The sequence below is a fragment of the Medicago sativa genome, chromosome 8, assembly GCF_051527215.1.
Source record: "Medicago sativa cultivar Bolivia chromosome 8, Bolivia_mono, whole genome shotgun sequence".
Taxonomy (NCBI): Eukaryota; Viridiplantae; Streptophyta; class Magnoliopsida; order Fabales; family Fabaceae; genus Medicago; species Medicago sativa.
This window is the reverse complement of record NC_140756.1, coordinates 87138619-87150662: the sequence shown is the minus strand read 5'-3', so window position 1 is coordinate 87150662 and position 12044 is coordinate 87138619. Positions and strand designations below refer to the sequence as shown.

The 12044-nt window shown below is 35.4% G+C and overlaps 2 protein-coding genes and 1 non-coding gene across 3 annotated transcripts; all 3 read left to right on the top strand.

The window, feature by feature from the left end:
- The first annotated feature begins 97 nt into the window (after positions 1–97).
- LOC146902782 (wall-associated receptor kinase carboxy-terminal protein) lies at positions 98–1822 on the top strand. The gene is made up of 2 exons (XM_085732352.1): positions 98–1013; positions 1483–1822. The coding sequence occupies exons 1-2, from the start codon at positions 221–223 to the stop codon at positions 1593–1595; spliced, it is 906 nt and encodes a 301-aa protein (XP_085588478.1). The 5' UTR covers positions 98–220; the 3' UTR covers positions 1596–1822.
- Positions 1823–2726: 904 nt separating this feature from the next.
- On the top strand, positions 2727–2799 carry TRNAA-UGC (transfer RNA alanine (anticodon UGC)). The gene has a single exon. It is a non-coding gene; the product is annotated as a tRNA-Ala (tRNA).
- A 90-nt stretch (positions 2800–2889) lies between these two features.
- Positions 2890–11897, top strand: LOC146902780 (ARM repeat superfamily protein). The gene is made up of 21 exons (XM_085732351.1): positions 2890–3099; positions 3185–3360; positions 3458–3625; positions 4013–4123; positions 4203–4280; positions 5004–5200; positions 5285–5345; positions 5638–5712; positions 5845–5922; positions 6016–6078; positions 6150–6233; positions 6308–6480; positions 7024–7063; positions 7154–7297; positions 7429–7548; positions 7635–7850; positions 8575–8757; positions 9384–10068; positions 10642–10841; positions 10998–11136; positions 11428–11897. The coding sequence occupies exons 1-21, from the start codon at positions 2958–2960 to the stop codon at positions 11580–11582; spliced, it is 3288 nt and encodes a 1095-aa protein (XP_085588477.1). The 5' UTR covers positions 2890–2957; the 3' UTR covers positions 11583–11897.
- The last annotated feature ends 147 nt before the right edge of the window (positions 11898–12044 follow it).

Genomic DNA, 12044 nt, shown 5'->3' with positions numbered 1-12044 from the left:
CACTTTTGTTCAAATTTTCAACATGTGGATCCCACCTACCAAGTGCATCACAACCTGTGTCCAACGTTCATAAAGCTATTCAAACTTCAAAGTTCAAACCCATGCTCGAGTAATTCACGGTCATTTCCAATTCCATCCCAAAGTTACTCCTCTTTTCACCACCCTCCAAACCATACTTTGTTTCTTTGCTTTCTCTACTAAGATTTCTATCTTTTCAATCATGCATCATCTTCTAACACCATTCACAATCTTCAAACTCATTATACTAACACTCCATCTACAACTACTACAAGCCATTCCCATTCACACACTCTCACCCTGCAAAACCTCATGTGGTACCATTCCTATAAACTACCCATTCGGTTTGGAAGATGGTTGTGGAGCACCACAGTTCAGAAACATGTTCAACTGCACAACCACTGAGTTATTCTTTCAAACTCCTTCTGGTTCTTACAAAGTTCAATCCATTGACTACAACAAAAAAACCATGGTACTCTACGACCCATCAATGTCAACTTGCTCCATTCTTCAACCTCATCATGATTTTCTCATGACAGATATTCAATCTGCTATTATTCCTCCATCACAGGACACTGTTTTTGTTCTGTTAAATTGCTCTATAGACTCTCCTGTTCTTAACCATTACAAATATCTTTGTTTTAACTTTGAAGGACACACTTGTGATGAGCTTTATGGTGGTTGCAATGCTTTTAGGGTGTTTCATTTGATGACAAATAGCTCACCACCACCTTGTTGTTTCACGAGCTATAATACTGTGAAGTTTATGAGTATGAATATTTTGGATTGTACACATTATACTAGTGTGTTTAATAGTGATAAATTGAGAGGTGTTGGTCCTTTGGATTGGGTTTATGGGATTAAGCTTTCTTTTAGTGTGCCTGATACTGGATGTGAAAGTTGTACACAATCTGGTGGGATTTGTGGGTTTGATACTGAAACTGAAGGTCTTCTTTGTCTCTGCTCAAGTTTCACTAATTCAACAAGGGAATGTGGTAAGCTACTACTTGGTTTCTTATTTGGATTTTGAATCATTTGGTGCTAGTTAATATGAATAGGGTTGTATAGCACACTAATTTGAAAGAAAAAAATAAGAAATTGTTTTTCAAAACTAGTTAATCAATTTTTCTTTTCTTTTTTAGAAATTAAAAAGGAAAATCATACAGCACTAACTGGTTTTAGAGTGAAATGTTAGTATATTATAGATGCAAGAACTAAACTTAGACGCATTTTGTTTTCTTTCAAAAGACAACTTTTTTACACCCTTTCAAAATTGTTGTTGGTGACAATGATACTATCTTTTTTAGTTGATAACAGTAGGAATACTAAGTTTTATCTGAGTTGTTAGGTTAATATTTTCTTCTTTATCAACTCTTTCAACATCCTTAACTCTAAGCTCGAAGCAATTGAGCTACCAAAACCTGGTCCTAACCGTAAGTTTCCGTATTCTATTTTGTATCTCAGCTGCTGGAACCGGAAGCATGATATCAGAAGGAGTGTACAATGCTCTTTGGACACGGCACCAAGTGGTTTTGCTTATTGTAGTTTTTCTTCACAAGATGAGGGGGCTAATTTGATATCAGTTTTAAGTTCAGTTGTGTTCCACTCCTTTTGTAGGTGGGCAATGAAGATTATTCTCTGTACCTCTCTAGTGATATAAAGTAGCTAGTTTTCCAAAAAGAGACATCTTTCTGTTTTTACATGTTCACAATGAGCATGATGACAAATGGACTAATGTAATCGTTCAACTATTACTTCATTTTAGTTTAACATAACAGAGAATGACCATCATAATTATGTGCCATTCAAGCCAATTGTTCCATTTTTGTATGTTTGGTTCCACTTTTAGATGAGTCAAAATTGATTCTAATTGATTGATTTGACATGTTTGTTTGCTTTTGAGTAGAATTAACTTTGCCCAAGAATTGATTGATTCTACTCGAAGTGAAAATTTTAGCTATTGATTCTATAATTGATTTTTAAACATAAATTTGTACTTCAACTTATTTTTATATGAATGTATCCAAACATAAATCATTTTACCTTCAACTCACTTTTAATCAAAATCAATTCACTCAAAATCAATTTTGAATTTTGAGATCAACAATCACAAAATTTATCTATATAACAGACTTATTTTTTTGGTTGCCCTCGTTACCGATCTACAACATAAATTGTGAGTCTACTCCTTGCTCATATATGAAGTAATTGAATGATACACTGCCTAGTGCCTACATTCATATGAAACCACTCTTAAATTTTCATTTAGATTGATTATTGGTAAATTACGCTTATGAAGGCAAAACTCACTTGGTCATAGTAGCAGTTAATTACTACTTGCTACAAGAAATCAAGGCTCACTGTTCACGTTCATCTTCAATTTTGAATCTACCTATACTATTAATATATCATTGAAAACTTGTCATGGATGACTGTTAAAATTTTAATTTAATTATATATGAATCGATCAATGCTAATATATTTGGAAAAAAAACACCATAAAGAGGATGGAGCTTTCTATTAACGCTTGTATAAAACCGAAAATCTTATTAATTTGGAATACTCTACGGCTGAAAACTGAAAAGAAGAAGTACCTCAGTCCCACTATGCTGTTTATTTCCGAAACAAAACGAATGGTTATGTGCAATTTGCTGTCCGCTTTTAGAAAACTTAGTATTAGTAACGTGAAGAGGAAATGATTGCAACATGGGGATGTAGCTCAAATGGTAGAGCGCTCGCTTTGCATGCGAGAGGCACGGGGTTCGATCCCCCGCATCTCCATCCATATTTTTTTTCCTTCCTTTTTACCGCATAATTATTACAGATTTTTTTTTTCAAGATATATATACTGGGAAATGCTCCCTTCCCGCCAATACGTTAGACTGAAACTAGGGTTTTCAGATTGCGAAAAGTATCTCCGAGCAACACCGCGAATTTCCATGGCGGAGATTACTCTCATCGCTCACCTTCTCAACCAAACCCTCAGCCCCGACGCCACCAACGTTCACACCTCCACCGCCGAGCTCGACCGTCTCTCCGTCGCTCCTCACTTCCCTTTCCATCTCCTCTCCATTTCCGCCGGTAATTTCCCCAATTCTTCACCCTCCACCTCCGATTCATTTTTCTCTAACTACTTTCAGTCGATCGTATTCTCAATTCTCAACAGGAGGTGAAAATCAAGGTCAGAAAATCGCTGCTGCTACCTATCTCAAAAATCACACGCGCCGCAATGTTGATATCACCGGCGCCACACCTTCGAATGTTAGCAAGGAGTTTAAGGATCAGCTTATGCAAGCTTTGCTTCGAGTTGAATTTCCTATTCTCAAGATTTTAGTTGAAGTGGTTCGTGTTTTTTTATTTTATTTATTATTTCTAATTTTAGTTGGATTTGCTTTGATTTGTTTATTTATTTATATTCTGCGATTTTTCGATGTGGCAGTTCCGAATTGTTGCTGCCGTGGATTTTGTGAAACATAGTTTATGGCCGGAACTTGTGCCGAATCTGCAATCTGCTATTCAGAATAGTCATCTTATCGATGGTTCAAACTCTACATGGAACACCATCAATGCACTTATTGTTCTTCATGCACTTCTCAGACCCTTTCAGGTAATCAAAATTCACAGTCGGTGGATTTGATAATTTGAAAATTTCTGTTATTCGTTGTAATTTGTTCATGATGTGCTTTTTATGTGAAATGAGTACTTGACACTTGTAGTAAAACAATTTGTGTAAAATCTTCGTATACTATAGTAAGGAGAGTAGATCAAATTGAGGGTAGTCAGATCATTAGAGGTGGAGGGAGAACTAAAAAAACTATTAAGAAAGTTCTAGAGATTAATGAGTTGGATCGAAATTTGGTTTAAGATAGAAAATTATGACGTAATTTGACCCATGTAGCCGACCCCACTTAGTGGAATAAGGCTTGGTGGTTGTTGTTATAGAGATCATAATGGGGTGCTTTACCTTTTATCTTAAATGCACTTCTTTCTGCAGTATTTTTTGAATCCCAAAGTTCCGAAGGAGCCGGTACCACCCCAATTGGAGCTCGTATCCAAAGAAATTCTCGTGCCCTTGCTTGGTGTATTTCATCAATTTGTTGGAAAGGTACTGTGTTTTTTTTTTTGGTTTACTTGCTATTTATCATGAACTTCATTTCTGATTGATTTTATGATGCATGAGTCAGGCCGTAGCGAACCATGACAGAGCAGACATGGAAATGGAGAAAGCCATCCTCACAATATGCAAATGCCTACATTTCGCAGTAAGTAATGGTTTGACATGTCTATAAGTTAAAGCATCTAATCCAAACAATATTATTCAATTATTTTCTGTTTTTTTCCTGATGTTTATACACTTGTGGAGTAGTTTTTGTTATTAATGTCTAATAACTCAGCATTGTTAATTTTTTGCTCATCAGCTTAAATTGGCATTTTCTGAAGTCTCAATGCAAATTCTTCCCTTTTTTTTTGAGTTTTTGCACACAAGTCATGTCAATACCGCAGAGTTGCTTTTGAAAGATGATTTTTAAACTATGGAAACAGACTTACTACCGTGGGAATGTCTTTCTCGTTCAAAACTGAAGAATATAGACGAGAGCCTAGCTCAATAACACATAATAAACCGTTTTCTTTTCTCTAACAAATTCCCTATTGACATGCAAAGCTCTGCACAGTTCATTATGACATAACAAGAGATGCTTTCCTTAAATTATATGTAGATGAAATTGAGATGGAAGGCTGACCATTTATGATTAGAACAGGGTCTCCAAAATGTTCGGAATGGCCTTGGTGATTTCTTATTGTTGTGAAAAAGAAACCTTTCAGATAGTGTAACCTTTTATTCCACTTTTGGTATTTAGTTCATGAGTGTATGCATGGTTTCCTCTCCTCCATCTGAGTTTATGGTCTTTATGTGCTAAATACTTTTTATACCATTATTAATGACGTTTTTTAATTTAATTTTAATCTGACATTCCTACTTACAGGTGAAGTCCTACATGCCATCAACTCTAGCTCCTCTACTGAATTCGTTTAGTAGGGATCTAATGAGCATTTTGAGTTCTCTGAGCTTTGATTGTACAGTCACTCAAGAAGATGTATATTTGACTAGATGGAAGTCTGGAAAAAGAAGTCTACTTATTTTCTCTTCCCTCGTCACACGGCATAGGAAACATTCTGACAAGTAATAAAGTTTCTGAACATTTTATTTTTTTAGATATAAGCATGTTTGATATTGTATAATGAAATATATCCCCTCCATTTTCAGGTTGATGCCAGATATTATAAATTGTGCTCTAAACATAGTCAAATTTAGCAAACATACCAGCGTAAGATAATATTCTTAATTTTGTTCTTAATAACCGATTTGTTGTTGGCTTGAATAATGGTTATGCTTGTTATTTCCAGTACTTGGACTACCAAAATTCAAACGAATATACTTCCTTTAGCTGGTGTCAGCTCACCATTTTTATTTGCTAACCACTTGTATTAATTTTCTACACGGCTTGCGAATCTTCTATTATCTATAACTTGATTCTAGACTTGCGCAACCTTGATTTTATAATTATATTTATTATTTTTCGACATTTCAAAATCTGAACAATCTCATTCCTTTTGCAGATACTTCCTTTCCTTTTAGAGAGGATTCTCTCCCTAGGTTTTGATGTAATTTCAAATGTGCTGGAGACTGGCCCTGTAAGTTACTTAAATTTTATTCACTTGCAATTTATTTGTAATTACAGTTTCAATTGCAAGGATGCTTTGAATTTTGTAATTTACATATTCTTCAGAATATGTTTCAAGTACGTTATTTTTCAATTAACACAGGGATGGAGGTTAGTTTCTCCACATTTTACAACTCTATTGGAATCTGCAATCTTCCCAGCATTGGTAATGAATGAGAAGGTCAGTTTTTATTTCGTAGAAGTAACAGGGATGGACTTTTTTCTTCTCAAGAGACCCGTTCTCATTAATGTCTTTTGGAAATGTAATGTATAGGACATGTCAGATTGGGAAGAAGATGCTGATGAGTATATACGGAAGAATCTTCCTTCAGATATAGTATGAACATGATTTTTTTGTTATTGTTTGACATAAATTGTAGTGATTTCTGACTGGAATTTTATATTCAGGATGAAATTTGTGGATGGAGGGAGGATTTATTCACTTCCAGAAAAAGTGCAGTAAACTTGCTTGGTGTTATTTCAATGTCAAAGGTTACTTGATGAAAATTTACTCAGCTATGCCCCTTGGTTATTACGGTAGTTCATGTGGTCATTAATTTTTGTAGGGGCCACCAATGGAGACTTCCATTGACAGTTTATCAGCCAAACGTAAAAAGGGTCAAAAGAACAAAAGAAGCAACCAGCGCCGTTCTATGGGGGAGTTATTGGTGCTTCCTTTTTTGTCTAAATTTCCCATTCCTTCTGATTCCAACATGTCTCAGCAAAAAGTCCTAAATGAGTGAGTTTTTATGTACGCTTCACTTTTTTATGCCTGATCAATTAATTGCAAAAAAAAAATTTGGATTTTTTTATGGACTTACTTTTAAGATCTATTGCACATCTTATGTTGACCAATTTCTTTGTTCATTTTTTATATGTTCCTTGCTAGCAATGTAATTGTGAAATTCTGAATAATTTTCCCTATATGTTTTTGAATCAGTTTTAAATGAATGTTTTAGCCCTATTTAGTCAATTGAATTTATATTCTCTGAATAGATACCCATTTGATGACTATATATATCTTGCGGAGATCGTGTCTTTTGTTTGTGTTTTTTAAAGTGTTCCTGATTGAAGGGGGCAAGTTTTTGTTGTGTATGTTTCATTTACTCTTTATAGAGCTTATTTCCTTTTCATTTTCTGCTTTTCTTTAATGTTTCCTCCTGTACTTAATGTTAGTATCATGTTATAAGCAGTGCCTTATTCCTGTATATATTAGTTTAGTTGATATTCTTATTAATAATTATACGGCACCTTATTCTTGTTACATCATCATATATGGCAGTTACTTTGGGGTACTGATGGCATATGGTGGTCTGCAAGAGGTGAGGACGTTTTACCTTTTGTTGAAAAAGGCTTAAGTTTTTTGAAGTTAAGTTTTCAAAATGATATTATAAAACTCATTTCTTTTACAGTTTTTGAAAGATCAAGAATCTGGATTTGTAACAATGCTCATTCGAACACGGATTTTGCCACTGTATACCATAGCTGTTTCTGTACCACACCTCATTGCTAGCGCAAACTGGGTACTTGGAGAACTAGGCTCCTGTCTACCAGAGGTCAGACACACTCAATCTAGCTATCATAACTCAAGCAAATTTTGTTTGATATGGAGTTTCATTATTGTTTCATGTATCTGTTGTGATATAATCGTGAAAACTTGGTATCTAAACCTTGTGTGTCCTTTCAGGAGATGAGTGCTGATGTATATTCTCAATTGCTTATGGCATTGATTATGCCGGATAAGCAGGATACTTCTTGTTATCCTGTGCGGGTTTCTGCTGCTGGGGCAATAACTACACTTCTTGATGTGAGCTTTTAGTTCCCTGATTTTGTCAATAGAACGTTGTTATTTCTTTTTCTTTTTCACTGACCTGACTCTGCTTCTCTTTTCAGAATGACTATATGCCCCCTGATTTTCTACCCCTTCTCCAAGTAATAGTTAGCAACATTGGAAATGATGAGAGCGACAGCTCCATCTTATTTCAGCTTCTCACTTCAATTATGGAAGTTGGAGAGGAGAAAGTTTCAGTCCATATCCCACACATCGTCCCATCTCTTGTGGGTTCAGTCTCAAAATGGCTAACGTCCAGTCTGGAGCCTTGGCCTCAGGTGTGTGTTGATCTTTTTTTTTTAATTGATTAGTAATAATTTATACTGGATGTTTCATAAAAATCATTGGAGAACCCTACTTTAAAAGCTAGCTGTCAAAGGGAAACAACTAATTCACTTAAATACTTTGCCAAATATCTCATACTACTTGACGTGGCAACTACCCTCTACGGCGTTTCACTAAACCTTTTTTTGAGTCGGCTCTTCTACAATGCTTCACTAGACACTGACAAGTGTCAACCAGCTCTGGTAATATTTGATAAGCATTCAAGCACTTGGAGAACCCTCCTTTATAAGCCAGCTATCAAGGGAAAGGTGCCAAGCCATTTGAATACTCCACTGAGCATCTCATACTACCCAGTCTGTAATACCTTGTAATACCCAGTTCCATGTTATATCTCTATCTTAATAAGTGGTTTCCAATATAGTAGTTTGGACAATTTGAATAACATTACACTTTCCTTTTTTTATTTACACCTCCAAGTGCCTCAATTGCTCAATCGGCATCAAATTCCAAAATAATGTAGAAGGTTGCCTCAGTAGTGACCTTGAGCACATTGTTTTTGGTGTCTTCAATGATGTATTTACCTTGCAATTTTGATCAGTTGCTTTGTTTGATGATTACATATTTCTTATTTATTTTTATCATGCTGAAATTGTCACTAGCTGATTAAATTGAGGTAACACAAGCACTACTTTTGATCTGAGTATGTAACTGCAATAGGTTGTTGAGCGTGGAATCGCTGCTCTGGCAGTTATGGGTCAGACATGGGAAGACTCTAGGCCTGAAGTATCTGATTCTGAATCAAATGATTTGCAAGAAAAATGGGCCGTGGATCAGGCAGCAATTGGCAGAGCTTTTGCTGCACTGTTGCAGCAGGTTTGGCTAACACCGTTATCCACACAGGTTAGTTTGAGCGCCTTGCTAATTTGAAATTTGATTTTCTTAAGAGTTCGGGAAGGAAAGCTGAGAAGAGCGTTTGAATGGGTTTCTTGAAACAATACTTGTGATGATTTCAGTTGTGAGGGGGAATTCATTCTCTTTTTGGAACTCTTCAAATGTCTTGCAGCTGCCTTGACAATAAATTGCTTTAACTACATGCACTTAGATCCTATTTTCTGTACATTCAAACTGTTTGTGCTGATTAGGCTTTTTGCTTTTAATATTAATTATTTGCCTTTAATTTAGGCATACATTATTGTTAGAAGGTGAAACCACCATTGATGAATGTAGAAAAGCTTGAAGCAAAGTTAGTTAAGAGGAGAGAGAACGAGAGAGATAAAAGATTTGAGAAAATTTGTCATATTATTCATCTCAATAGTGAATACACTTATTTATAGATCCTATGAGTATGGGACAGGTGTCACAAATGACAGCTGTACACAACTAACATCATCAAGATATAACTTGAGTCTCTAATAACAGTAGAGTCTCTAATACAAACAGACTAAGCCTGTCTATTCTAATAATTGTAATCATATGAAATATATTCGATGCTAGTTTTTTTGAAGTGTTCTTCTGAATTTAATAAGGATGAACAAGACCAGAATTTTCCGAATTCATCATGCATAGAAGATTTGTCAACTTTGTTACGGTCTGTCATGCTATCTGTTGATGGGAATCACTTGATTCAAGAGCTTAAAGTGTCAGAGCTGCTGTCAGTTTGGTCTGCAATGATTGCAGAGTGGCATGCATGGGAAGAATCAGAAGATTTGTCAATTTTTTATGTGATTAAAGAAATTGTGAATTTAGATGGTTCATACAAGCTCAAAAACTTTCTTGTAAAAGAGATTCCGCCCCCTCCAGCTCCACCTGTGCCTGAACGTTCAATTGTAGAAGGAATTGGCACTTTTGTTAGTGAGGCCATTAAGCAATATCCTTCTGCCACATATAGAGCTTGCTCATGTGTCCATGCATTACTACATTGTCCAACATACTCAATTGAAACTGAAGGTGTAAAGCAGTCATTGGCTATTGTTTTTAGTCGGGCAGCATTCTCTCGCTTTGTTGAAGTTCGAAGCGAACCCAGTTCCCTTTGGAAGCCTCTATTGCTTGCCATATCTTCGTGCTATTTGTGTTATCCTGAAATTGTAGAAGGTATAATGGAAAAGGGTGAAGATGGAGGCATATCAATTTGGGCATCTGCATTGTGCGATGTATCCAGCAGCTCTTTTGAGGCTACTGGTCTGACAACAGAGTCCGAGATGAAGTTAATTGGTAAGTATTTACTTTCAGCTGTGACTATAATTACAAAAATATTTAGAGCCTGTTTGAATTAGTTTTTGGTTTTTAGTTTTTAAATTCTATTTTTGAAATCAATTTTGAAAAAACAGTTTTTAAAAAACAAATAAAAAAATTTGTTTGGTATTCTCGATTAGAATACAGTTTTGGAGAATATAAAATAAAAAAACTTGTTTGATAGTTCTACATGCAAGACAACACAATTTACAAAGAAAAAAAATTGTTGAAAACAATTTTTCTGAATATTGGCTTGCTTAATTATTAGATATCTTGATTATATGCTTCCTTTGATTGCCCTTTTACCTGCTCAATTTCATCCTCAAAGTTCTCTTGTTAAGCCATTTAAACCTCTGATATTCTTGCTATAGTTGTCTGTGCTGAAACTAAATGTTGAAGTGCAAACTTATTTAGTCACATACACCTTGATTGGGGGCACTATTTTCCATTGAATTCATGTTGACCGTCCATAGTTGATGTTTTAACTGTAAATAACAGTTGATTTTTTTTTAACAAACTGTGTTTTTAATTTATTTATTGGGTGAATTTTAGTGATGACACTGGCGCGATTGATTGAGCAACTCTTGAATCAAGGGAAGTCATGTGGTGATTCAATTCAAAACTGCTTCACTTCACTAATGGAGGTATCCATTCAGTTGAAAGAATTACAAGATGAGAAAGGAGATGAAGAAGAGGCTGAAGATGATGAGGATGAGGATAGTGACGATGATGACTCTGAAGATTACGATGAGGTTATTCTTTGCAGTTTCTTCATGTATATCAGTTTTAGTGTTTTCGTAGACTTATATCTCCTTTTGTCTACAAGGTTCTGTGATTAACATGTTCTCTTGCTTACTCAATTTATTGATATTTAACAGTTCTTAATTCTGTGGGTTTGTTTAAATTAGGACTCGGAGGTTGAAGAATATGAAGAAACGGAAGAAGAATTTCTTGATAGGTATGCTAAAGCTGCCGGGGCATTGGAAGATGGTTCAGTTATTATTGAAGAGGGGGATGTCGAAGATCAAGAACTGGATATGGAATTAGGTAAGCCTTCTCCTATTTTTGTTATTTGGTACTTGCATCAATTTTATTAGTTGTATCTTGGTTCGGTGTAATTTAACTTAAGGTTGTTGAATCTCAGCATTCAGAATAGTTTATTTTTTTAGTATCATTTTCAGAAAATTAATGATGCTGAGAAAATGATTATGTTTGGATTTTCAGTTCCGGCTTTACTTGCTGTCTCCCAGGTTTAGTTTAGGATTGCTTATTGAAAACTTGATCATAGACTAAAAATGTGTGATTTAATCATCAATTGTTGTCATGATATGCGTACAGGTCAATTACTTGACGTTGATGAGCAGAAAATTGTGTTGTCCTTGATAGACAAATACCATCATGTGCTTATACAAGGACAAGGTTTGCCGTCGCAGCTCGTCATGAGTTTTCTGAATGCCTTCCCTGGGTGTGGTTTATATTTCCAGCAAAACTGAAGTTTGTTTTATGTTTGATATCGTCGTTGTTGTGTGTAAATTAGATTATTCACTCGAAATATCAGGGTTTTAAATGTTTGTTCCAAGGAGCAGGTATTTTTTTTTTTTTTTTTTGGGGGGGGGGGGGGGGGGAGTGTGGATCTCATTTGATTTGTATATTAATTTATTTTTTTAATTGGGGAGAAGAGAAGGGTGCTATACTGCTATGTAACATGTATTTCAGCTTTGAGAGCTGAGACATCATGTTACGTGCTAAAATGTATTGTAGAACAATTTTCCCGATGAATTAAAGATTCTCTACGTGGTGACTCATAAGACCATATGCAATGGGGTTGTTGAATCCCACATTCAACATGTTTAACCATTGGAGACCCCTTATTGAACATGACATGGAGGAAAGAGAGGGTGAATAAATTCAACAAGTTGAATTTCTGTCCGAAGTGCCACGTGTCGAAGCGAGAT

Bases quoted from the DNA above. Each gene is read 5' to 3' on its own strand.
- LOC146902780 (XM_085732351.1), top strand. From the start codon at position 2,958: ATGGCGGAGATTACTCTCATCGCTCACCTTCTCAACCAAACCCTCAGC. The intron at 3,361-3,457 runs GTTCGTGTTTTT...TCGATGTGGCAG, and splicing joins TCAAGATTTTAGTTGAAGTG to TTCCGAATTGTTGCTGCCGT. The intron at 6,079-6,149 runs GTATGAACATGA...TTTTATATTCAG, and splicing joins AGAATCTTCCTTCAGATATA to GATGAAATTTGTGGATGGAG.
- LOC146902782 (XM_085732352.1), top strand. From the start codon at position 221: ATGCATCATCTTCTAACACCATTCACAATCTTCAAACTCATTATACTA. The intron at 1,014-1,482 runs GTAAGCTACTAC...TTTGTATCTCAG, and splicing joins TAATTCAACAAGGGAATGTG to CTGCTGGAACCGGAAGCATG.